The following is a 24,704-nucleotide window of genomic DNA, read 5'->3' as shown; positions in this document are numbered from 1 at the left end:
AAGAAGCAGTCCTTAATTTTACCCTGTGACTAGCAAGTTCTTCCTCTCACCTTCCTCATCTCAGTAAAGGGCACCCCCATCCTCGTGGTTGCTCAGGCCAAAAGCTCAGGGCCTTGGTTTCTCTTTTTTTTTTTTTTTTTTTTTTTAAATTTTTTCTGTGTGTTTTTGGCCGGGACTGGGTTTGAACCCGCCACCTCCGGCATATGGGACCGGTGCCCTACTCCTTGAGCCACAGGCGCCGCCCGGTTTCTCTTTTTTTTAAAGTTTTAAATATATATATATATATTTTGAGACAGTCCCACTCCGTCTCCCAGGCTAGAATACTGCATCCTGAGCCTAGCTCACAGCAACCTCAAACTCCCAGGGTCAAACAATCCTCCTGCCTCAGCCTTCCCAGTAGCTGGAACTACAGTTGCCCGCCAAAACACCCAGTTAGTTCTTTTTTTATTTTTAGTAGAGATGCGGTCTTGAACTACTGAGCTCAAGGGATCCACCCACTTCGGCCTCCCAGAGTGCTGGGATTACAGGAGCTACCATGCCCAGCCAATTTTCTAATTTTTTTAAGAAAAAATTTTAATCTCAGCATTCTGGGAGGCTGAGATGGGTGGATTGCCTGAGCTCAGGAATTCAAGACCAGCCTCAGCAAGATTGAGAGTCTATCTCTAAAAATAGCCAGGCATTGTATTGTGGCAGGTGCCTGTAGTCCCAGCTACTTGGGATGCTGAGGCAAGAGAATCACTTGAGCCCAGGAGTTTGAAGTTGCTGTGAGCTGTGATGTAACAGCGCTCTATTGAGGGTGACAAAGTAAGATTCTGTCTCGAAAGAAAAAAAAAAATTTGGAGACAGTCTTCCTCTGTCACTCTGGCTACAGTGCACATGGTGTCCATCATCCTCCCCAGCTAGTTTTTCTAATTTAATAGAGATGGATTTTTGCTCTTGTTCAAGCTGATCTTGAATGCCTGAACTCAAGTGATCCTTCCATGGTATGAGCCAGTGTGCCCTGCCAGTTTCTATCTTTCTTTCACAGGTTACATCCAATGTGTGAGCAATTCAGTTGGCTCTAGAAGGAAGAGCCACTGTCACTGACTCCCTTTCAAACTGTACCCCCTAGGTCCTGGGCTACTGTCAAATCTCTACTTGGGCCCCCACTTTTCTTTGCAACAGGCCAGTTGGCAGCTTTCTTCAGAGCTTTCCCTCTCCTTCCAAGCTAAGTGAGCCATGATTTTGTTTGGGGGCAACTATGTGTCCACTTCAGTGGATAAAGGCAGTCCTAGTCTGCTTTGTCACTAGTTCATTTTCCCACCCTGTAAAGCCAGGAATGGCCATGTGAACCATGGGAATTTAAAGAGAAGTTTGCTGGGGAGCTTCCGAGAAACCTTTTCTTTGTTATAAAAGATATCATAAATTGATTTTTTTTTTGAGACAGAGCCTCATGCTGTCGCCCTGTGTAGAGTACTGTTGCATCACAGCTCACAGCAACCTCCAACTCCTGGGTTAAAGTGATTCTCCTGGTTCCGCCTCCCAAGTAGCTGGAACTATAGGCGCCTGCCACAATGCCCGGCTATTTTTTGGTTGCAGCCATCATTGTTGTTTGGCGGGCCTGGGCTGGATTCAAACCTGCCAGTTCAAGTGTATGTGGCTGGAGCCTTAGCTACTTGAGCCACAGGCGCTGAGCCTCATAAATTGATTTTAAAAAGTGGATATCCTGGGCAGCGCCTGTGGCTCAGTGGGTGGGGCGCCAGCCCCATGTACTGAGGGTGGTGGGTTCGGCTAGCCCGACCTAATTGCAACAAAAAAGTGGATATCCTTTTTATGCCTGCCCTTTCCTTCCTGAGATAGTGGCGTGAAGATGTGATGCTTTGTGCTATGGCAGCCACCTTAGGCCATGAGGCAATAAACACAAAGACAAAAAGAGAATGTGGCAAGTATGGGAGGGAGGAGAGATGAAAGATTGTGCTCCTGAAAGTGCATACTTTATGACTTTTTATTAAATGAGGTTAATATTGTATAAAAAGCTGCTGCCAGCTGTGAATTGGATTGCTTGCCTCTGAATGCACCCCAAATGGTACACAAGGGGTCTCTTACAGGGAGCTCCACAGCAGCTAGAAGGATCCTTTAGAGCAGGCATCCTCAAACTTTTTAAACAGGGGGCCAATTCACTGTCCCTCAGACCGTTGGAGGGCTGGACTATAGTTTAAAAAAAAAAAAAACTATGAACAAATTCCTATGCACACTGCGCATACCTTATTTTGAAATTAAAAAAAAAAAAACGGGAACAAATACAATCACACCGCCTCATGTGGCCTGCAGGCCGCAGTTTGAGGACCCCTGCTTTAGAGTGTCATCAGATGACCACATGCTGCTTCTCAGAACTCTCTGGACTTCTCATCACACTCAGAACAAGAGACAGAGCCCACACCTTGGTCTTCACAGCTAGGGTCCTTCCGTCTGGACTCACTGTGCCTTCTCATTACTGCTCTGCAGCATTCTGGTCCACTTAAGGATCCCTTGTTTCCTGAAATAGGTCGTCTTCTCTGACCCTGGGGCAGAGAAGCCTTTTCCAACATCATGGGAAACCTAGTTTCCTGGTTTTAGTCTCCTCATAGCTCTTCTGGTTCTGGTGAAGAAGCAGCACTTCCTTGGCCTTCTCTGCCACTCACGAAGAATGTGACTCAGGGAAGCTGCCTCGAGTGTGTGAGGAATCAGGGTGCCCACCACAGGTAGATGCATTGTCCTGTGTGAAGACGTCAGCCCCGTCAGGCCGGCCGCGGTCTAAGCCAGGGCCTGGCATGTAACGGGGTGCTCGGTGAACGCATTCTGGATGGGTTGATGGTGCATGACAGCTGGTTCTCTGTAAATTTTTATTGAATGTATGGCAGAAGGAAGGAATCTCTGAATTGAGATCTTGGAGCTGATTCACTGTGTGTTGCGGCCAAGGGGCCCCACGACAGGGTTGTCCATGGAAAAAACCTGAGACCAGGGTGTTGAAAGCATCGTCTATCAGGATGTCGAACGTGCAAAGAAGGCAGGCGAGGGTCCCGGAACCGCTTCCTCTTGGAAGAGGCAGGTGGGCTGCAGAGAAGGGGAGGGGAGCAGACGCGTGGGCTCTGGGAGAATGAGGTCGGGCGCGGGGCCGGACCCTCTCGCCTTGAGCTGCAGCACCTCGCACCTGCAGGTGCTTCGGGGTGGGGTGGAGGACTAGGGGCCCTTGTGGGCAGACCGTAGGAAGCCCGCGAGCGCCCAGGGACGGTCGGGCGGGCAGAGCAAGCTCCGTCTAAGACTCGCCGCCTCTCTCAGTTCCCCGCGAGCCTCCGGCCAGCGCGCGGGTTGAGAGGACCGGGTCGGGACCCGAGTCCAGGGACCCTGGACGCAAGGCGGGGCCTGGGCGGGGGCGAGCGGCTGGGGGCGGGGCCGGCGCGCATTGGCCGGGTGCATCCACGTGACCGGCCCCTTATAGGGCGTGGCGCGGGGCCGCGGAACCGGGTGCGGCGGCGGCGGCGGCGGCGGCGGCAGGGCCGGGCGAGGTCTGGTGCGGTGCCGGCTGCTCCGCGGCTGCTCAGCTCCGAGCGCCTGGCGCTCCCGTGCCCTCCCTGCCAGGGACGCCGGGCCGGGGATGCGCGCGGAGCCCGGGAGCCATGGTCCGCTTCGGGGACGAGCTGGGCGGCCGATATGGGGGCGCCGGTGGCGGGGAGCGGGCCCGGGGCGGCGGGGCCGGCGGGGCGGGCGGCCCGGGCCCCGGGGGTCTGCAGCCCGGTCAGCGGGTGCTCTACAAGCAGTCGATCGCGCAGCGCGCGCGGACCATGGCGCTGTACAACCCCATCCCTGTCAAGCAGAACTGCTTCACAGTCAACCGCTCGCTCTTCGTCTTCAGCGAGGACAACGTCGTCCGCAAATACGCCAAGCGCATCACAGAGTGGCCATATCCTGTCGAGGGCTCGGCCGGGGCGGGGGGAGGGGCGCCGGGAGCAGTGTCGGGGTCGCGGGCAGCTTCGGTGAACCCCGAGTCTGGGCGGGCAGCCTGGGCGGGGGCTGGGCCGGGCGGGTCGCGTGCGGCACGCCGTGGCCATCTTTCTGGTGGCCTGGAGGAGGGCGCGCCCCGGGGATGGGCGCCCGGGGGACGCCACGGCCGGGTGAGGAGGGGGCGGGGCGGCTTCGCAGGCCCCTCTCGGCGCGCGGAGTGTGTGGTGGTGGCTACGGCGGGAGTGGGCTGTACGCTGGGCGGAGCCCCTCTGCCCTGGGGCTCGTCCCTTTTCCCACTTGGTCTTGGGTAGCCTTGTTGGGTGCAACCTGGAGGGCGTCCGAGGGCGAGTCCGTGTCGGTGCAGGTGTGAGCACTCGTGTGGACGCGAGCCCGTGCGCGTGCCTAGTTGCAGGTGCTTGCGTGTGTGTGCGGGTAGCATGAGCCCGGTGCTGCGCGTGCGTGCACTCGGGGTTGTTACACGTATGTTCACGGGACTGTGTAGGTACATGTGGCTGTCTTTAGGTAGGAGTGTGCGCCTGCGCGAGGTCCTCCCTCGGGTCTAGCTGGGGGTGGGCGGCACTCGGCCCCCTCCCTGGGGCGCTGGAGCGGGGTGGAGCCGGGGCGGAGGCGCTGTCCGCGGTGCTGACGGCCGCCGGGACGTGCCGAGGGGCTGGCAGGCTGGACTGCGGAAGCCCCGCCTCGCGGCTGCCCCAGGGGCGCCAGCACGGAGTGGGAAGGGCCAGCTCTCGTCCAGCCGAGGGTGGACCGCGGACCCTCCGTTGCAGCCTCCCTCCCTTGCCCGGCGCCGCCAGCCTGTCCTTAACCAACACACTCCGTTCGAGTACATGATCCTAACTACCATCATAGCCAACTGCATCGTGTTGGCGTTGGAGCAGCACCTCCCTGACGGGGACAAGACACCTATGTCCGAGCGGCTGGTGAGTGCTGGAAGCCTCGGGGCAGCGCAGGACACCGGCAGCCCGTCTGACTCCACTCTGTCCTTCGGCATCTGTGCCTGAGTACAGCGTCCTCAGCAGGGTGGTCTGGGCAGCTCCTCTTTCAGTTGAGGAAAAACGGGACAGCCACGCAGCTAACACTTCTTTCAGGGGTGGGGACAGCCAAGGTGGCTCACTCAGCCCTGGATGAGGCCGCACAGGCCACCTCCTGGTCTGCCCTGTACTGCACGCCAACCCTGAACCTCAAATGGGCCATCCTGGCATATGGCAGTAGGCCTTGACCTAAGAACGTAAGTTGTAACCTGTGGTGGAGGAGGGCATCCATGATGGTGCCATCAGGGCGTTAGGCTCTGTGAGTGCTGCCTGCTCCACCCTGCAGGGCTGGGTAGTCTTTGGCTCTGTGGGTGCAGTCTGAGTCTAGGGACTGTGAGCCTTGCCTTCGTAGTTGTATTCTGTGTCCCTGCCTGGAACCCTTTCCCTTTAAGCCATCCTTTCCCAAACACTCTGCATCATTTTTGCCCACCTCTAGCTTCCTACCAAGAGCTCCCCAGACTGCTGTGGTGTCCCCCATTGAAGCACAGAGCCTGTGAGAGTGAGGGTGAGGCAGGTCCCTGTAAGAGGGTGAGATCTTGGTCCTCCCAGCAAAGCAGGAGGCAGATTGAAGCTGAGCCTGGAGGGATCTCTGGAGAGGCTGGGTCCAGGGAATGGCGGTATTTCAGGAGCACCATTTCAAGGGCTGAGGCATATCCCACAGCCCAGCTCTGCCCTGGTCCCGTAGCTTGAGCTCCATGTGGGTGAGGAGGAAAGCAAGTGTGGGGGTCCAGAGAGGGGTGTGGGGCTGAGGTCACCAGGGAGAAGGTCTTCCTTGGGGAGCATCCAGAGGGCTGCTCCTTCTTCCCTTGAACCCTGGCTTCCACTTCCCTAATGTTCATTGGAGATAAAGATTCACATCCTATTCAGTGCTTAGCATTTTAGTCCTGAGCTCCTCTGCCATGTAGCCACTGCACGCTCAGTGGTGCAGAAGGGAGACAGGGTAAGGCTGCACTGGGGGCGCCCATGATTGGGTGGGCACCAGGAGAAGGTGAGTGGGTAGACAGCTGCGGGGAGGTTTCATAGTGCACAGCCCAGAAGGCCAAGTGGGGTTTGTGTCTTGGGAGGGTGGGGAGGAGTACAGGCAGTCCACCCCTTTTGGGTCTGCAGCACTCACCTCTTCTGGCAGCTCCTTGGAGGTCAGTTCCTAAGCCCTGCTGCCCTGGCCTCTCCCTGGCTGAGGCAAAGGGCAAGTTGTAACCTTGTAGGAGACAGGGGCATAGAGCCGGGTGGCATCACTGGCCTTGTCTGGTCTTTAGGCTTCTGCTGGTGGTTTGGGCCTGCTGTGTGCTCTGTTCTGGGTGTCCACTCTGGAGGCCAGAGGAAAGGGAACTGTGGGTTCAGGCAGGAAGCCTCAAGTATCAGGCTACAGTGTGTGGTGTCTCCAAGGAAGTGTGGCAAGGGTAGGGCCAAAGGGATACAGGCCCAGGGGCCAGACTGGGGCACAGGCAGGGAGGCCCAGTCCTGTCCTGCCTTCTGTGGTCGGCATCCTGCTGGGTGGGCTCAGCCTGGTGAGTGTCAAGTGTTTGCCTTGTGATTACTAGGGGGTGGATGCTAAATTGTCGGGAAAATGAGCAGAATGTACCTTCCCTGGCCAGTCTGGAGATCTGAGGAGCTCTTGGCCTTGAAGGTTCTAGGTTGGACAGAGGCTCGTCCTGCCACCCAGAGCAGGCAGGGCTGGAGGCGCAGATTAGCCTCTCTTTTGTCTGCCCGCTTGGCCTGAGCAGGGCCTCCCTGGCTTCCTGCCTCCAGGGACTCCACCTCCCCCTGCCCCAGCTCTGGAGCTGCCTTTAGCCAGACCCCAGCTTGTTGTCCAGCACCCAGCTGCTTACATGCTCTTACCCCTGTGCTGGCTGGGGTGGAGGGAGAGCCCTCAGGGAGGGATAGATGGGGGGCTTCTGGGAGGGGTAGATGGGGTGGGGCCTCTCTCCCAGCTCTGGGTATCTGGCCCTGTGGCCTGGCCTGTTTTCGTCCATCTAGAACAGTGGTTCTCAACCTTCCTATTGCTGCGGCTCTTTAATACAGTTCCCGTGGGTCGCGAGCCACAGGTTGAGAACCACTGATCTAGAAGCTTTCTGAGAAGCTCTGTGTGTGCTGGGCCAGCTATCCCCCTGGGACAGGGGCCCCTCCCAACTAAACTAGACCTGCATCCTCAAAGCCAAGGAAAGTGTATGCATCCCTCCCAAGGCCTCTTCCCGCCATGAGTCAGCAGCAGGGCAGCAGGACAGGAATGCTGGCCATGATGAAGGCTCTACTGCCCAGCGCCCCGGGTGTCAGCAGCTCTACCAGTCAGTGCAGCAGGGCAGGGGAGGGGTTCAGGCAATTCGTGTGCAGGGAGCCCTCTAGAGCCAGGCTCCTTAGAGAGGCAAGCACAGGCTGTGGGGCTGGCAGCTCCTTGGCAGCCACTCTCTGAGCCCTGCTGTCCAGCCACTCCCCATAGGGCTAAAGACAGACCCTTGGGAGAGGCCCTTGAATTTGGCCTCCCCTCTACCCCTGTTTCCTGAGGCAGCAGCCTGGAGTGCAGGGGTCCAGCGAGGGCCCTCCAAGTCCAGGTTTCTATGTCTTTGTGGAGTCCTTGGAGTCCACTTTGTTTGCTGTTCTTTGCTCAGTAGGCCAGGATTGGGGGAAGAAAGGGTTCTTCCTAGGATCTAGAATGATGATTGCTTTGGTCACACTGTTTCCTCCCCCTGGAGTTCCTTTCCTCACAGTGAAGACCCTGCCTGCCAGTGCTATGCCCTCTGGGTGGCTTTTGGAGCCGGTTTTGTGCCATACCACTGGCCTCAGGCCTGGTCTGGACCAAGGTGTGGCCCTGCTGTTTTGTGGGGTCCTCACAGGAGAGGAACATCATCACTTGAAGGCCTTCAGAGCTGGAGGTTTTGCTTCTTGGTTTGTTTTTTCCACCAAGATTTGCACATCTTGCTTATCCAGGTGTGTGCCGAGTGCGCAGGTGGGTCTAGCTCTAGTTCTAGGAAAGTTAAGCTTTATCTAGGCAACCTGGATAAAGAAGGTGGCTGGAGTCCAGTGTCAGACCCAGATGCTGCTGTGGCCTCTGTCCATCTTTTTGAAATGGATACCACACAGGGGTGTTAAAGGGTCACCCCAATTAATCCATGAGAAACTTAGGATTTAGCACCAGACAGGATTGTTGCTGCCATCTCCCTGCGAGCACAGTACAGAGCCCTGCTGTGTGGCTCTGGTAGGCTGGGCTTGGCCCTTCTATGAAGTGGTGCGAAAACAGAGGTGGGGCTCCTCCAGGTATGACTGGAACATTGTTGCTATGTGGACAGTGGTGCATCTGTCAGGGGAGGGTGAAAGAGAAAAGCACTTGGTGATGGGAGCACTAAGGAGGAGTCTGAGGGCTGTTGGGGAGTCAGTAGGGACAAGTGTCACAGTGGGTGTGGCCACCGGGTCAGGGGTGGTCCTCTCTGGCCACTACTGTCCAGGTGACCTGGGGTCTGTGCTCCTCCTCAGGACGACACGGAGCCCTACTTCATCGGGATCTTCTGCTTCGAAGCAGGGATCAAGATCATTGCTCTGGGCTTCGTCTTCCACAAGGGCTCCTACCTGCGGAACGGCTGGAACGTCATGGACTTTGTGGTGGTCCTCACCGGGTAGGTGGGCCCAGCTAGCTACATGTCAAGGCTACTCCCTGCCCTGTGGGCCCTTGGAGAACTGGGCACGCCCCACATCCAGTGGTGCATGTGGGGGTCCAGGAGCCACTGTAGCTGTTTACATTTCTCTCTCCCTGTAGACACAAGTCGCTAAAGATGGGAATGGCGTTTTATTTTTTGGTGTGTCTCTCGAGCCTAGCTTGGGATGGCACCTGGGAGGGGCCTGTGAGCTTCTGCTGAATTAGTGAATTTTTGGGACATAGGGGTGTCAGGATGTCGCTGGGTTCCCAGGGGGTGGCAGAACCCGGCTTCAGGGCACTGCCCTTCTGCTGAGTGTTTGCTGCTAGGGGCAAGGAGGGCAGGTGAAGGGCTGCCCCGGCCCCAGCTTAGGGTGGGCTGTGCCCCTTCCACTGTGACCACACCCCTGAGTTGGGTCAGGGACAGCTGACCTTTGTGGGGCCAGTGAGGGGTGGAGGCTGTTTGTCTCTTCTGTTTTACCTCCTCCCCTCTTCTGCTTTTCTTTACTTCACCTCAGCTTCTCTCCCCTCCCTTATCTCTGCTCTCCTTCCTCTCCCCAACTCCCTTCCTCCTCCCCTGCTCGCCATCTCCCCTTTCCCATCTCCTCCCCCTCTCATCTTCCCTCCCCTCTCTTCCTTTCTCTGTTTCACTTTCTCAGCCTGGTTATCTCTTCTCTATCCTCTCTGTTTCTACATTTCTGTCCCTGTGTCTTTTTGCTTTTTCTACCTTATTTGTCCTCTTTTCTGCCTTGATGCATCTCCCCTCTGGGCTCTTCTCTCTTTCACCTTGTCAATGGGCTGGCCCTGCGTTGTGAGGGAACCTCCATAGGGGGCTCACATGGAGGGTGGGACACACAGGGGCAGGTGAACCTTTGTGCATGGGGGCAGTGTGGGCCCTCAGGGCGTCCAGGGGAGAGCCCTGACTCTGACTCCTCTTGAGCGGAGGCCCCTGTATGTGTGGGTTTTTGTAACTTTGCTGTTTTTAATTAGGGTTTACTTAATTGGTGCTGAGAAGGCTGGAGGGGGAGGCAGATGACACCTGGCCTGTTGCCTGGTGAACCCTGATGATCCTCAGAGGACAGCTGGGGTCCCTGTGCTCCCAAGGCTAGTAGAGCGGCTGTGGGGCCCAGCTTGGGACCTCTCCACCCCACCTTGGGGAAGCCTCTGCCTCCCCAGGGCAGCTGCAAGCAACTCTGGTGGGACCTGCAGCCTGGGGGAGTCGGTGTGGGGTCTGGCTGGAATCTCAGCCTCTGAGGCTGGAGGGTCCTTTGAAGAGCAGAGGGGCCTCAGAGGGACCCCCAGGCCCTGTGAGAGATGCTGGCTCTGAGGCTAGTCCCTGCCCCCTGCACCTGGGGCAGCCTGACCCTCCATTGTGAACACTGGTCCTAGTTGGGTCAGTCTCTAGGGACAAACCAGGACTTCCTGTTATCCCCTAGGTCAGGGTGGGTCCAAATGGCCCCTTTCTAGCTTAGACTTGGCCTGGTTTTCAGGAAGAGGTCTTCTGGTGCCTAGCCCACTCCTGGGGCTGGCTGGACAGCTTGCCCGAGAGATTCTGCTTCTGCCCCTGCCAGGAACACACTGGGCTGGAGACCGCTAGTTAAAGCCCGGCTCACTGCTAGGGCAGGGGAGGAGGCACCAAAGCCTACTGTCCCTTTGTCTGTCCTCCTGCCCAGCTGTCCCTTTGCTCATTTCTCTGGCCGTGGGTCTGCCCAGCCCTGGGTTTGTCCTGCTACCATGGCCCCTCATTAATCACTCATTATTCTGTGTGTTCTGAGCCTCAGCCAGGGATTGAGGATGCAGGAGTGAACAGCCCCCGGGCCCCTGCCTTGTCACTGTATTCTCATGGGGAGGGGGCGGCAGGTGGCTGCTCCTTCCTCGCACCTGCCTCTAGTCACTAACAGTTCACTTGCTGTTGGCTGTTTTGCCTGTCCCTCCTGCCACCCTGCCCAGAAAGCACTCTCAGCAAGGGCTGGTTGTGACTTGTGCACCTTAGAGCCATACTGGAGTGTAACAGTGCAGGCACCTAACATGCTTCACTCTGTGTGTGGATGAAGGAGGGGATGGCCGTGAGTTCCAGCCTTCAATCCCCTGTGGACAGTGGGATAAGGTGTACCAATTGCAGGCTGGAGACACTGCTTTGCGTAGGGTGGGCCACAGGGACCTGAAAGGCACAAGGAATTGAGTCTAGATGTCTGGGGAAGATGCTGTTGTTGCCCACCAAATCAAGGGATGCTGGTGCATTGATAATCTTCAGGTCCTGAGATGAGAAGGGATCCCTAGGGAATGGAGAGTTTGAAGAAGAAGCTGCCCCGCACCAGGCGCCTGGCCAGTGTGGGGTGTGGAGCCGGTAGCGAGCCCTGGGTGTCCAGGGTGCTTTAGGCAGAGCATGTTCTATGCAGAAGTGACGTCTCATAACCTGGCTCTGGCGAGAGCTGGATATGACAAAGAAGAGGACATGTGATGAGCACCTATGGGTAACTCCTTTACCTTCTAGGGAGTTTTGCAGCAAAGCAGGTCAGAGAAACGGGGTAGTAGTCGGGAGATGGAGTCAGGACGGTTTTTCTTATTCTGGGGCTTGCAGCCTGTCTGTGTGCTGGGGACAACCCAGGAGGGATGCACTAGTGGGCACCGCAGGCAGAGGGGACACCCCCAAGGAGAGGAGGGAGGGAGTGCAGGCCCATCCCCATGACAGGGTGGGTGTGTGTGGGTGTGGGAGCGGTCATGCGTGGAAGGCTCTTCCAACCGTCTGCGTTTCTGTTGTGTCTCGGCTGAGGTGTGGTGTGAGAGAAGGGGCACACCTCCTATCCCCACCCCCTCTCCGATTGTTTGATGTGGTGGGCACTTCCTACCTTCCAGTTGCTGCTCTGGTTGCTGGGGACACAGTGGTGCACAAACAGATGTGTCCTCTCCTGGTGAGGTAGACCCTGAGGAGTGCTCAGCAGAGGAGATGCTGTGAGGGGGTGTGTGGCAGTTCGGGGAGGGTGCTGGGTGGAGTATAGGCAGTTGGCAGCAGTCACTCAGGTGGAGTGATGGGGCTTGGACTGGGGTGGAGCTCCCTGGGAACCTGCTGGCCTCTCAAGAGTCAGGTACCCACCTCCCAGGCTGCCTTTCCCTTCCTATAACTGTGCCCTACACATGCTGCCCACCTGGCGCTGTCCCCACATCATGCCTTCTGCCTCCCAGGTCCTGTGGGAAGCCGCTGTTACAGCCTCTGTCCCTGAGGGGCTGGTCCCACCTGGGGGTGAGGTTACAGGCAGGTGACAGAGCAGGTCCCCAAACTCCAATGCCCTAGGCCAACCCCCACCCCCATCCAGTTGTCTGCTGGCTCGGTGCTTTCCCTTCATGGTCCTTGGGGACATCAGAGAAATGGCCCAGCTCAGGCAGGTGGCTCTCCACGGAACGTTTCCAACTACAGCTTCATGTTCTACTCCAAATTAAACTGGGATTTCTTTCCAGGATGTGTAATTAGAGCTTGGGTCCCTCCCTCCCTGGACTCGGGGCTCCTGTGGGAAGAAGAGCAGGTGTGTAGCCATCACGTGGGGAGGGAGGCTACTGCCTCTCCTTCTGGGCAGGGAAAAGCCAGGCTCAGTCAGGGGTTCCACAGACAGCCCCTGCTGGGCAAAGAGGGGTCCATTTAGTGTGAGCAATGACCCCATGTCCAACAGCAGTGTGCAGGGATGCCACCTTCCAATAGGGTGACCTGAGACATCGTGTCCCAACGATGGCAAGAGGTGGCAAGAGGCACTGGGTCCCGGGAGCCAGTGACATTGGATTTGAACGTGGGCTGACCTTGGTGCATTTACCTGCTGTGCCCAGAGCCAGCTACATCACAGGCTCTTCTGCAGCTCTTGGGCCCCATGACTATGGCCTGCAGGGTTCTGGTGCCCATTCAGCGTGGGACTTGCAGGGGGAGTCTCATGCCTAGTCCGCATGGGTCTTGCTTTCCCTCTCCTTCATCAGAATTCACAGTCACAGCTTAAGAGCTATGGAGGAAACTGCCATGCAGCTGGCTCTGGTCATAGCTCAGATATGCACCAAGGTCAGCCCATGTTCAAATCCAGAGGAGGCTGCAAATAGCCTTTGTGCATCCTGACAACCCCTCACCCCTGGTGTAGCTGGAACTGGTGTGGTGGTGGCCAAGACCCCGGTGTGGCAGGGAGAGCACCATGTTCTGAGGCTTGGGGCTGGAGTCACTCTAGCCAGCATCCACAGGTGTCACTGGACTTAGAACAGGCCTTGCTGGGTAGCTCCATGCACTCTTGGTGCTGGCACCCCCCAACAGTGCATCTCCTACCCATGCCAGTCCCCGGAATTCCCTACCGTGTGAGCATGAGTGCTTGGCGGGGTGACTGCAGGTGCCCCTTCCTGACAATGGCCTCCTGCCAGGCCCCCATGTCCCTGGTCCCAGCCTGCAGCCTGAGCTGGTTATGTAACCACCCAGAGGCGCTGCCCTGGCAGGGTGGGATCCTGATGCCTCCTCCACACACCCCGGCTGATATTTATAGAGGGCCTGGCTCTCGGCCCTGCTCTTTGTGTCTGTCTCTCCCTTCGTTTCCCTTCTTCCTCTGTTCCAGGGTTCTTTGTGCTGTCCTGGATTGGGAGACAGAACCAGGCCTGTCACAAGCCCCAGTGCTTCTAACTCTGTTCAGGGCAGGGTTCCAGTTGCCTGGGGCTGTGGTCTGTGGGGTCCTCTCTGTGCTCTCAGCACCCCTGTATGCGCCCTGGGACAGGGAGGAGCTGCCTCAAGAGCCTGCATGGAGGCAGGGCAGGGCTGGCTCACAAAGCTGGGCCATCAAGCCAGTGTGCCGATGCCTGGGGGTGCCATAGGCCCACCTGACGTGGCAGTCTGATGGAGTATCAGCCTCTCTGCAAACCTCATGCCATGGTGTCCAGAGGGAAGAAGAGCCCAGGCTGAGGGCTGTCATCAGATACCACAGGTTTTCCCAGGAGACATGGGTGGGAGAGGAGGGAGGGAGGTTTCAGGTGAACCCAGAGAAGACGTTTTGTCATTCCCAGGGGTCAGGGCTGCTTGTCTCTAGCCCAGCCAAGCTGTTCTTTATACATTTGCTGATAATTACTGGGCCAGGTCCTTGCCGGTAGGATGCAGCCAGGTTCCTGCCCTCACTCTGCCCTCAGCAGAAATCTCCAGTGTCCTGGGGTCCACTCTGACTGTGCTCCAAACCCTATTGGCCTCTGCCCTTGACAGTGGCCCCAGGCTGGGCTCTGGTCCCATATGGGGCTGGTCTCCAGGCTCTGTTGGGTATAGAGGTGTGTATAGACCCCCTTGTCCCCTTTCCCCTTAGGAACCCCTGCAGAGAGGATGGATTGTGGGCCAGTTGGAGGCTCCACTTCCTGAGCAGCTGCCCCTGCAGTGGGCTGGAGTGTCCAAGATCTGGGGCACTATATGGGGACAATGGGCTGTGGTGGGACATGTGAGCCCATTGGGCCATGGTGGGCCTTCGCTGGACTCCATAAGGCCTTGGTTTTCAGTTTGAGCTGAGAAGCCCTGAGGCTGCAGTTAGGGGGTCTCAGGGAGCAGCATCGGCCGCACCTCTCCCTGGTGGTGCTGGCTTGGGATGCGCCCACTGCCGTACCCCTCAGTTGACCCATGTGTGTGGCCAGCGGATCAGACACTCAGGGCCCAGGGGCCACTCCTCATTTGGGGCCTGTGGCTGAAGGAGTACCACCAAAGTTCTGAGATGGCTCTAAATTAGTTATGACCATTTAAGAAGTTTTTATGTAAAAACCTGCATTTCCATCTTGCTTGGCGGAGGTCTCTGGAGCCTCCTCCATCTGGAGTAGGTGCTTTTTAAATGGGAGGCTGCCCTGGAGAGCAGTGTGTGGCTCCCAGTGGCTGCCTCCCTCCCCCATCCTGAGCTGGCTGTCCCCTCTACAGGCCCAGACTGCATGCTGGGCCCCAGGGGCTGCTGCATTCCCTGGAGGCCCCAGATCTGATGAGTCGAGTCTTGATGGGGAGAATTAGGCCCGTGTGGCCTGATGGCTGAAGGGCACCTGGGCCAGTGCCCTGTGCTGGAGCACCTGAGAGGTCACAGGGTTCAAGTTCATGCCCTAGGGTTGGATGATCTGTAGCTGCATCCTTTTCTGCTGGGTTTTATGGGGTTCCACTCCCCAATTCACACTGGAGCCCAGAGCCGCAAATTTACACTGAGGTGGGAATAGCTGCCAATGGCTTCTGTCCCTGGATTAAGGGATGTGGAGAAGTGGGTGCTAGTCAGGCCTGCCTGGCTCCTGGGTGAAGCAGCTGCTGGGTAGGCAGGATAGGACTTAGCTTGCAGCCCTAGTACTGGTTTTAGTACAGATTCCCAGAGGGTACAAAGTAACAGCTCCTTCCAGGGGCATCCAGCCCCTAGGCCTGGGGAGACCATTCCAGAGCACCCCTCCCCCCCAACAACCCGCACACTATCCAAGGTCACCCTCCCTGCCTCCTCCAAGAGCACATGAGCTGGTTGAGGGGCCTGAGGTCTCCTGCATGCTAGCCTGGCTGGCAGTGCAGGGAACAGTTGCTCTCACTGTTTTCTCCCCACCCTGTGTTTTCTCCCCACCTTGCACCTGGCTGGCCTCTCTCCCCTCTCCTCTAGCTCCCTCCATGAATTCCTGTCTCTACTTAGTGATGGCCTTGTCTCCTGAGGTCTGAGGTCCATGGGTCTGTCTGGCTGCTCTAACAAGGCACCTTAGACTGGGCAGCTTGGACAGATGTTCACTGTCTTCACAGTTCTAAAGGCAGGAAGCGCTGGCTGAGTGTCTGCAGGGGTGGTTTCTGGTGCTGCCTTCTGGGTGGTTGCAGTACAGAGCCAGGCTTGCATGTGACCCTCCACTCAACCCCAGCTACCAGGACCTGGTCCTGCTGCTGCTGGTGCACTGTGTGCCTGGTCAGATGTCAACCAAGTCCAGCATCCTCTCTCCCTGCCATTGTCTTACCTCTGGCTAAAGACCAGCGGTTCTCAACCTGTGGGTCACAATCCCTTTGAAACAATGAAAATACATGGAGGCATTAGAAAGGTTGAGAACCACTGCTGTAGACTCTTTCTTACCCACCTGTCATCAGCATTTGGACCCCACCACACCAGGCAGGATGTACCTGCATGGCTGAGGGCAGTGAGGGAGTCCTCTGGGCACAGTGCAGCCTCTTGTCCGAGGGTGAGAATCCTGTGTCTCAGGCCCTTGCTCTGGGAGAATAGTGTGAGGTGGGGGGCTAGGGGGTGCGGGAAGTCAGAGCTTCCCTCTTCCTGTCACCAGCCTTCTCAGTACTGGTGGGATTCAGCGTCTGTGGACTACGAGTCGCAGTACAGCAGCCTGTTCCCAGCAGAGTGTGGCGAGGTGCTGGCTGTGGGTGGCCAGCACTGCATGCAGTGATTGCTGGGCTCTGTGCTGATCCCTCAGGGTGATCACAGGGTGAAAGCCCTCCCTGGGCACACTAGCTGCCTGTGCTTCTCTGGGCCACAGCCTGGGACTGCTCAGTGTGGGTACAGGGCTGGGCCCAGAGCTGCTGGGGAAGGTGGGCTCGGTACTCCTATAAAAATAAAAGTTGATTCTTCTGTGAAGCTTCTTATGTGCTGGCTGCTGTTCTAATATAATAATTCTACAAACCCTATGAGCTAAGTGCATCAGGATATTAACACTCCTTTTTAAAAAAAATTAGACTTTTTATTTTGAGCTAATTATAGATTCATAACATGCAGTTGTGATAGCTGATGCAGAGAGACCAGTGTACCCTTCACCAGTTCCCCCAAAGTGATGTCTTACAGAACTGTATAATACAGTAACAGAGCCAGGACATTGGTGTTGGCACAGTCAAGACAAAGAACATTTTACCACCTTGTGGTTTTGGGGTGCCCTTTGATGGCCACACTTCCTTTTCCCCTACTTCATCTCCTCCCTGATCCCTGGCACCCACTCATGCACTCTCCACGTCTGTGATTCTGTCATGTCAACAATATTATGTACATGGAATCACACCTCTGACTGGCTTTTCTCATTCGGCACCCTTCTCTGAAGATTAACCCAGATCGTTGCACACAAGAATAATAGTTTGTTTCATTTTTTTGCTGGAATGTATTGCATTGTATGGATGAACTACAGCTTCTTTAATCCTTTACCAGTTAAAAGACACTGGGCTGTTTCTAGTTTTTTGGCATATTTTGAGCAAAGCTTCTGTATACATTGACATATGGATTTTGTGTGAACATGTTTTCATTTATCTGGGATAAATGGCCAAGAATGCAGTTATAAGGCCATAGTGTAGTTACATGTTTAGTTTTTTGAGAAACTGCCAAGCTATTAGCTAGAGTGGATGTACCGTTTCTCCTGTTTCACGTTCCCACCAGCAGTGTGTAAGTGACACAACTTTCCCATGTCCTTGCCTGTGCTTGGTGGTGTCATTTTTTAAAAAAATATTTTGATAGATAGTTGGTGATATATCATTACGGTTTTGATTTGCATTTCTGAGAAGGCCAATGATAGTGGACACCTTTTCGTGGTCATTTGCTATCTGCATATCTTTTTTGGTAAAATGTCTCTTCATATACTTTGTATTTTGCTCATGGCCCAGTTGGGTTGTTTGATACTAAGTCTATTGTTACATGTGTGGTTTTCAAGTATTTTCTCCTAGTCTATAGCTTTTCTGTTTTTTTTTTTGTTTGTTTGTTTGTTTGTTTTCATTTTCTTAGCAAGGACTTGTGCAGAGCAAAAGTTTTAAATTTTGATGAAGTTCAATTTAGCAATTATTTTCTTTTCTTTTTTTTTTTTTTAGAGACAGAGTTTTACTCTATGGCCCTTGGTAGAGTGCCGTGGCCTCACATAGCTCACAGCAACCTCCAACTCCTGGGCTTAGGCGATTCTCTTGCCTCAGCCTCCCAAGTAGCTGGGACTACAGGCACCCGCCACAACGCCCGGCTATTTTTTTGTTGCACTTTGGCCGGGGCCGGGTTTGAACCCGCCACCCCCGGTATATAGGGCTGGCGCCCTGCTCACTGAGCCACAGGTGCCGCCCAGCAATTATTTTCTTTTTGTGGATTAGGCTTTGTGGTATTAAGTCTTAAGAATTCTTTGTTAGCCCTAGATCTTGAAAATTTTATGTTATTTTAGAAAGTTTTATTGGTTTACATTTTACATGTAAGTTTGTGATTTATTTTAGTTAATTTTTTTTATCAGGTGTGAGGTTTAGGCTGAGGGTTTTTTTTTTGTTTTTTTGCCTGTGGTGTCCAGTTGTTCTAGCACCATTTGTTGAAAAGCCTCTATTTCCTCCATTGAATTGTTTTGTACCTTTATAAAAAATCAGTTAGGCATATTTGTGTGGGTCTATTTCTGGGTTCTTTATTCTGTTCCATTTATCTGTTTCTCTCCCTTCACAGGTTGACCACACAGTCTTGATCACTGGGTAGAGGTACTCCTCCTGATTTATTTTATTTTTTTCAAATTATTCTACCTGTTCTTTTTTTTTTTTTTTTTTGGTAGAGACAGAGTCTCACCTGATCGCCCTGGGTAGGGTGCCGTGGCATCACACAGCTCACAGCAACCTCCAAATCCTTGGGCTTAGGTGATTCTCTTGACTCAGCCTCCCAATTAGCTGGGACTACAGGCGCCAGCCACAACACCTGGCTATTTTTTTTTGTTGTTGCAGTTTGGCCGGGGCTGGGTTTGAACCCGCCACCCTCAGCATATGGGGCCCGGCGCCCTACCCGCTGAGCCACAGGCGCCACCCTTATTCTACCTGTTCTTGTCTTTTGCCTTCCATATAAATTTTAGAACAATCTTGTCAATAAATACAAAACATCTTGATAGGAATTGTATAAAACCTATACATTAATTTGGAGGGAATTGACATTTTTGCTATGTTAGGTCTCCCAGTCTATGAACATGATATATCTCTCCATTTATGTAGATTTCTTTTGTCTTATTTTATCACCACTTTTAGTTTTCAGGATAGAAGTCCTATACATGTTTTGTTATGTTTGCATCTAAGTATTTCTTTAATTTTTGTGTGATTATAAGTGATATTGCATTTTAAATTTTGGTATCTATATGTCCATTGCTAGTGTATAGAAAAAACAGATTTTTATGTTTATCTTATAGCCTATAACCTTGCTGAGCTCACTTATTATTTCTAAGAGAAACTTTTTTTTTTGGTAGATTTATCTGGAATTTTGAATGTTGACAAACATGTGACATGCAAATAGGAACAGTTTTATTTCTTCTTTTCAAATCGGTATGCCTTTTCTTTCTTTTTCTTGCCTATGAATGGACTAGAACTTCCAGTACTGTGTTGAATAAGAGTGAGAGTGAATATCTCTATTTCATTCTTGAGAAATATTCAGACTTTAATCACTAAGTAGGATGTTAGCTGTAGGCATTTATTAAGTTGAGGCAGTCCCCTTTATTCCAGTTTTCTGAAAGTTTTTATCATAAATGAATGTTGGAATGCTTTTGTTGCATTGGTATGATCTAGTGATTTTTCTTCTTTTGAATGTTAGTACATGTATGGTGGATTACAATGATTGATTTTTGAATATTGAACTAACCTTCATCTCTGGAATAGACATGATTGTAGCATATAATGCTTTTCATATTGCTAAGTTCTATTTACAAAAAGTCGCTAAGTACAAACTGGTAAGGATTTTTACATCTGTAGTCAATAAAGGCTTTTGGTCTGTAGTCTTTATTTTTGGGACTGTCTTTGTCTGGTTTTGATAATCAGGATAATACACACTTCATAAAATAAATTTGGAAATGTTTTTCCTCTTCTATTTTCTGGAAGCTGTTGTGTAAAAATGATGTTAGTTCTTTAAGTGTTTGGTAGAATTCTGCAGTGAATCCGATTGGCCTTGGAGATCTCTTTTTTGAGAGTTTTAAAATTAAGAATTCAGTTTCCTTACTAGTTATGGGGATATTCAAATTATCTACTGAGTGAGTTGTGTAATTTGTATTTTTTCATTTTTTTTATTGTTAAATCATAGCTGTGTACATTAGTGCAATCAAGGGATACAATGTGCTGGTTTCATACACAATCTGAAATATTGTCATCAAACTATTCAACGTAGCCTTCATGGCCTTTTCTTAGTTATTGTATGTAGACATTTATATTCTGCCATTAGTAAGTTTCGCCAGTACCCATTCTAAGATGCGCCGTAGGTGTGGCCCCACGCATTACCCTTCCTCCACCTAACCTCCCCCCTCCCTTCCCCTTCCTTGGCCCTTTCCCCATAGTCTTGTGCTATAGTTGGGTTATAGCATTCATATGAAAGCTATAATTTAGCTTCATAGTAGGCCTGAGTACATTGGATATTTTTTCTTCCATTCCTGAGATACTTTGCTAAGAAGAATATGTTCCAGCTCCATCCATGTAAACATGAAAGAGGTAAAGTCTCCATCTTTCTTTAAGGCTGCATAATATTCCAGGTATACATGTACCACAATTTGCTAGTCCATTCGTGGGTCGATGGGCACTTGGGCTTCTTCCATGACTTAGCAATTATGAATTGGGGTGCAATAAACATTCTGGTACAGATGTCTTTGTTATATTGTGATTTTTGGTCTTCTGGGTGTAAACCTAGTAAAGGAATTATAGGATCGAATGGCAGGTCTATTTTTAGGTCTCTAAGTATTCTCTAAACATCCTTCCAGAAGGAACATATTAGTGTGCATTCCCACCAGCACTGTAGAAGTGTGCCCTTTTCTCCACATCCACGCCAACATCTCTGTTTTTGGGATTTTGTTATGTGGGCTACTCTTACTGGGATTAGGTGATATCTGAAAGTAGTTTTGATTTGCATTTCTCTGATGATTAAGGATGATGAGCTTTTTTTTCATGTGTTTGTAGATCGTGCGTCTGTCTTCTTTAGAGAAGTTTCTCTTCAAGTCCCTTGCCCACCCTGAGATGGGATCACATGTTCTTTTCTTGCTAATACATTTGAGTTCTCTGTGGATTCTGGTTATTAGACCTTCGTCAGAGACATAACCTGCAAATATCTTCTCCCATTCTGAGGACTGTTTGCTTGCTTTACTTACTGTGTTCTTGGCTGTGCAGAAGCTTTTTAGTTTGATCAGGTCCCAGTAGTATATTTTTGATACTGCTTCAATTGCCTGGGGAGTCCTCCTCATAAAATATTCACCCAGGCCGATTCCTTCAAGAGTTTTCCCTGCACTTTCTTCAAGTATTTTTATAGTTTCATGTCTTAAGTTTAAAGCTTTTATCCAGTGAGAGTCTATCTTAGTTAATGGTGAAAGGTGTGGGTCCAGTTTCAATCTTCTACAGGTTGCCAGTCAGTTCACCCAGTACCATTTGTTAAATAGGGAATCTTTTCCCCTAACTGGATGGTTTTAATTGGCTTGTCAAAGATCAAATAATGGTAAGTAGCTGGATTCATCTCTTGGTTCTCTATTCTGTTCCAGACATCTACTTCTCTGTTTTTGTGCTAATACCATGCTGTTTTGATCACTATCGATTTATAGTATAGTCTTAGGTCTGGTAACATGATTCCTCCTGCTGTGTTTTTATTGCTGAGTAATGTTTTGGCTATTCGAGGTTTTTTCTGATTCTATATAAAATGAAGTATTATTTTTTTCAAGATCTTTAAAATATGACAATGGCACTTTAATAGGAATTGCATTAAAATTATATATTGCTTTGGGTAGTATGGCCATTTTAACAATGTTGATTCTTCTCAGCCATGAGCATGGTATGTTTTTCCATTTGTTAACAACTTCAGCTATTTCTTTTCTTAAAGTTTCATAGTTCTCTTTGTAGAGATCTTTCACGTCCTTTGTTAGATATACTCCCAAATATTTCATCTTCTTTGGCACTACTGTGAAAGGAATAGAGTCCTTGACTGTTTTTTTTGGCTTGGTTATTGTTGGTATATATAAAGCCTACAGATTTATGGGTGTTGATTTTGTAGCCTGAGACATTGCTATATTCCTTGATCACTTCTAAAAGTTTTGTAGTAGAATCCCTAGTGTTTTCCAGATATACGATCATATCATCTGCGAAGAGTGAAAGTTTGATCTCTTCTGACCCTATATGGATACCCTTGATTGCCTTTTCTTCCCTAACTGCAATGGCTAAAACTTTCATTACAATGTTAAAGAGCAATGGAGACAATGGGCAACCTTGCCTGGTTCCTGATCTAAGTGGAAATGATTTCAATTTAACTCCATTCCATACGATATTGGCTGTGGGTTTGCTGTAGATGGCCTCTATTAGTTTAAGAAATGTCCCTTCTATACCAATTTTCTTAAGCGTTTGGATCATGAGGGGATGCTGGATATTATCTTTTTTTTTTTTGCAGTGTTTGGCCGGGGCTGGGTTTGAACCTGCCACCTCTGGCATATGGGACTGGTGCCCTACCCCTTTGAGCCACAGGAGCCACCCAGGCTGGATATTATCAAAAGCTTTTTCTGCATCAATTGAGAGAATCATATGGTCTTTATTTTTTAGTTTTTTTTATGTGCTGAATTGTGTTTATAGATTTACATATATTGAACCAGCCTTGAGACCCTGGGATAAATCCCACTTGGTTATGGTGTATAATTTTTTTGATGTGTTGTTGGATTCTGTTTGTTAGGATCTTATTGAGTATTTTAGCATCAATATTCATTAGTGATATTGGTCTATAATTTTCTTTTTTTTGTTGGCTCTTTCCCTGGTTTGAGGATCAAGGTGATGTTTGCTTCGTAGAATGTGTTGGGTAATATTCCTTCTTTTTCTATATTTTGGAAGAGGTTTAGTAACATAGGTACTAGTTCTCCTTTAAAGGTTTGGTAGAATTCTGACGTAAAGCCATCTGGTCCTGGGCTTTTCTTTTTAGGGAGATTTTGTATAGAAGATGCTATTTCAGAACTTGATATGGGCCTGTTCAACATTTCCACTTTATTCTGGCTAGGTCTTGGTAGGTGGCATACTTCCAGGTATTGGTCAATTTCTTTCAGATTTTCATATTTCTGAGAGTAGAGTTTCTTGTAGTATTCGTTAAGGATTTTTTTAATTTCTGAGGGGTCTGTTGTTATTTCATCATTACCATTTCTGATTGATGAAATTAGAGATTTTACTCTTTTTTTCCTGGTTAGGTTGGCCAAAGGTTTATCTATTTTATTGATCTTTTCAAAAAACCAACTTTTGGATTTATTGATCTGTTGTATAATTCTTTTGTTTTCAATTTCATTTAATTCTGCTCTGATTTCGGTTATTTCTTTTCTTCTGCTGGGTTTGGGGTTGGAGTGTTCTTCCTTCTCCAGTTGCTTGAGATGTCCCATTAAGTTATTAACTTCCTCTCTTTCCGTTTTTTTGAGGAAGGCTTGCAGTGCTATAAATTTCCCTCTTAGGACTGCCTTTGCAGTATCCCAGAGGTTCTGGTAATTTGTGTCTTGATTGTTGTTTTGTTCCAAAAATTTGGTGATTTCCTTCTTAATCTCGTCTATAACCCATCTATCCTTCAGCATAAGGTTGTTTAGCTTCCATGTTTTTGTATGGTTATGCAGGTTCCTGTTGTTATTAAGTTCAACTTTTATTCCATGATGGTCTGAGAAGATGCAAGGAATAATTCCTATTTTTTTAAATTTGCTGAGGTTAGATTTGTGGCCTAGGATGTGGTCGATTTTGGAGTATGTTCTGTGGGCTGATGAGAAGAATGTGTATTCAGTTTTGTTGTGATGAAATGTTCTGTAGATGTATGTTAAGTCCAGATGTTGAACAGTTAAGTTTAAATCTAAAATTTCTTTGCTTAGCTTCTTTTTGGAGGATCTATCCAGCACTGCTAAAGGGGTGTTAAAATCTCCTACTACTATGGAACTGGAGGAAATCAAGTTGCTCACGTGTGTTAAAGTTTGTCTTATAAATTGAGGTGTGTTCTGGTTTGGTGCATAAATATTAATAATTGAAATCTCATCATATTGAGTATTACCTTTAACAAATATGAAGTGTCCATCCTTATCCTTCCTTATTTCGGTTGGTTTAAAGCCTATTGCGTCTGTGATAAGGATTGCAATGCCTGCTTTTTTCTGCTTTCCATTTGCCTGGAGTATAGATGACCATCTCTTCACCTTGAGTCTAAATTTGTCTTTTAATATAAGATGCGATTCTTTTATGCAGCAGATATCTGGCTTGAGTTTTTGTATCCAGTCAGCCAATCTGTGCCTCTTTAGAGGACAATTTAAACCATTTACATTAATTGAGAATATTGGTAGGCCTTTTGAGAGTCTGGTGGACATTTTTAATCCTTTTGCGACTGTGGAAGTTAGAATTTGATCAAATTTTCTGGGTGGGTTTACTTTTGTGGTGGAGGATTATGCTGGTCTTTATGGAGGATAGGTCTGAGAATATCCAGGAGAGCTGGTTTAGTTACAGCAAATTTCTTCAACATGTGAATGTCATTGAAGTATTTAATTTCTCCATCATAAATGAAACTCAGTTTAGCTGGGTACAGGATCCTGGGTTGAAAGTTATTTTGTTTTAGGAGATTAAAAGTCAATGACCATCCTCTTCTAGCTTGAAAGGTTTCAGCAGAGAGATCTGCAGTTATTCTAATATTTTTGCCCTTGTGGGTGATGGTTTTCTTTCGTCTGGCTACTTTCAGAATTTTCTCCTTCATATTAACTTTAGTGAAGTTGATTATGATGTGTCTGGAGGATGTCTTATTTGGGTTGAGTCATGGTGGAGTTCTGAAACTGTCTGCTATCTGAATTTAAGAATCTCTTGGCATGTCCTGAAAGTTCTCCTTCATAGTCTCATGGAGAAGAGACTCTGTGCCTTGTGAAGCCACTTCGTCGCTTTTGGGGATCCTTATAAGATGAATATTGGTTTTCTTCGAATTATCCCAGAGCTCTCTGAGGGAGTGATCTGTTTTTGCTCTCCATTTCTCTTCCTCTTTGAGAGTTTGGGAGTGTTCGAAAGCTTTGTCTTCAATGTCAGAAATCCTTTCTTCTGCTTGCTCCATTCTGATACTGAGGGATTCTACTGTGTTTCTCAGATCTTTGAGGGCTGCAACTTTTTGTCCCAATGTGTCAAAATCTTTGGTCATTTGGTCTTTGAATTCGTTGAAATCTTGAGATATCTTTTG

The 24,704-nt window shown here is 50.4% G+C and overlaps 1 protein-coding gene across 11 annotated transcripts in view; it reads left to right on the top strand.

Annotated features, from left to right (window-relative positions):
- Window positions 1-3,506: 3,506 nt before the first annotated feature.
- The window catches only part of CACNA1B (calcium voltage-gated channel subunit alpha1 B), a 222,958-nt gene continuing 201,760 nt past the window's right edge, over window positions 3,507-24,704 (top strand). For all 11 annotated transcript variants that reach the window (XR_008373385.1, XM_053556953.1, XM_053556940.1 and 8 more), the window contains exons 1-3: window positions 3,507-3,919; window positions 4,793-4,898; window positions 8,478-8,617. Coding sequence is in view for 10 of the 11 variants with exons in the window: in XM_053556953.1 (XP_053412928.1) it covers window positions 3,636-3,919; window positions 4,793-4,898; window positions 8,478-8,617 (530 nt within the window). In the remaining variant the exon portion in view is untranslated. The remainder of the gene's footprint in view (window positions 3,920-4,792; window positions 4,899-8,477; window positions 8,618-24,704) is intronic.

Source organism: Nycticebus coucang, chromosome 2 (assembly GCF_027406575.1).
Source record: "Nycticebus coucang isolate mNycCou1 chromosome 2, mNycCou1.pri, whole genome shotgun sequence".
In the NCBI taxonomy this organism is placed as follows: Eukaryota; Metazoa; Chordata; class Mammalia; order Primates; family Lorisidae; genus Nycticebus; species Nycticebus coucang.
This window is presented reverse-complemented; position numbering and strand designations above follow the sequence as displayed.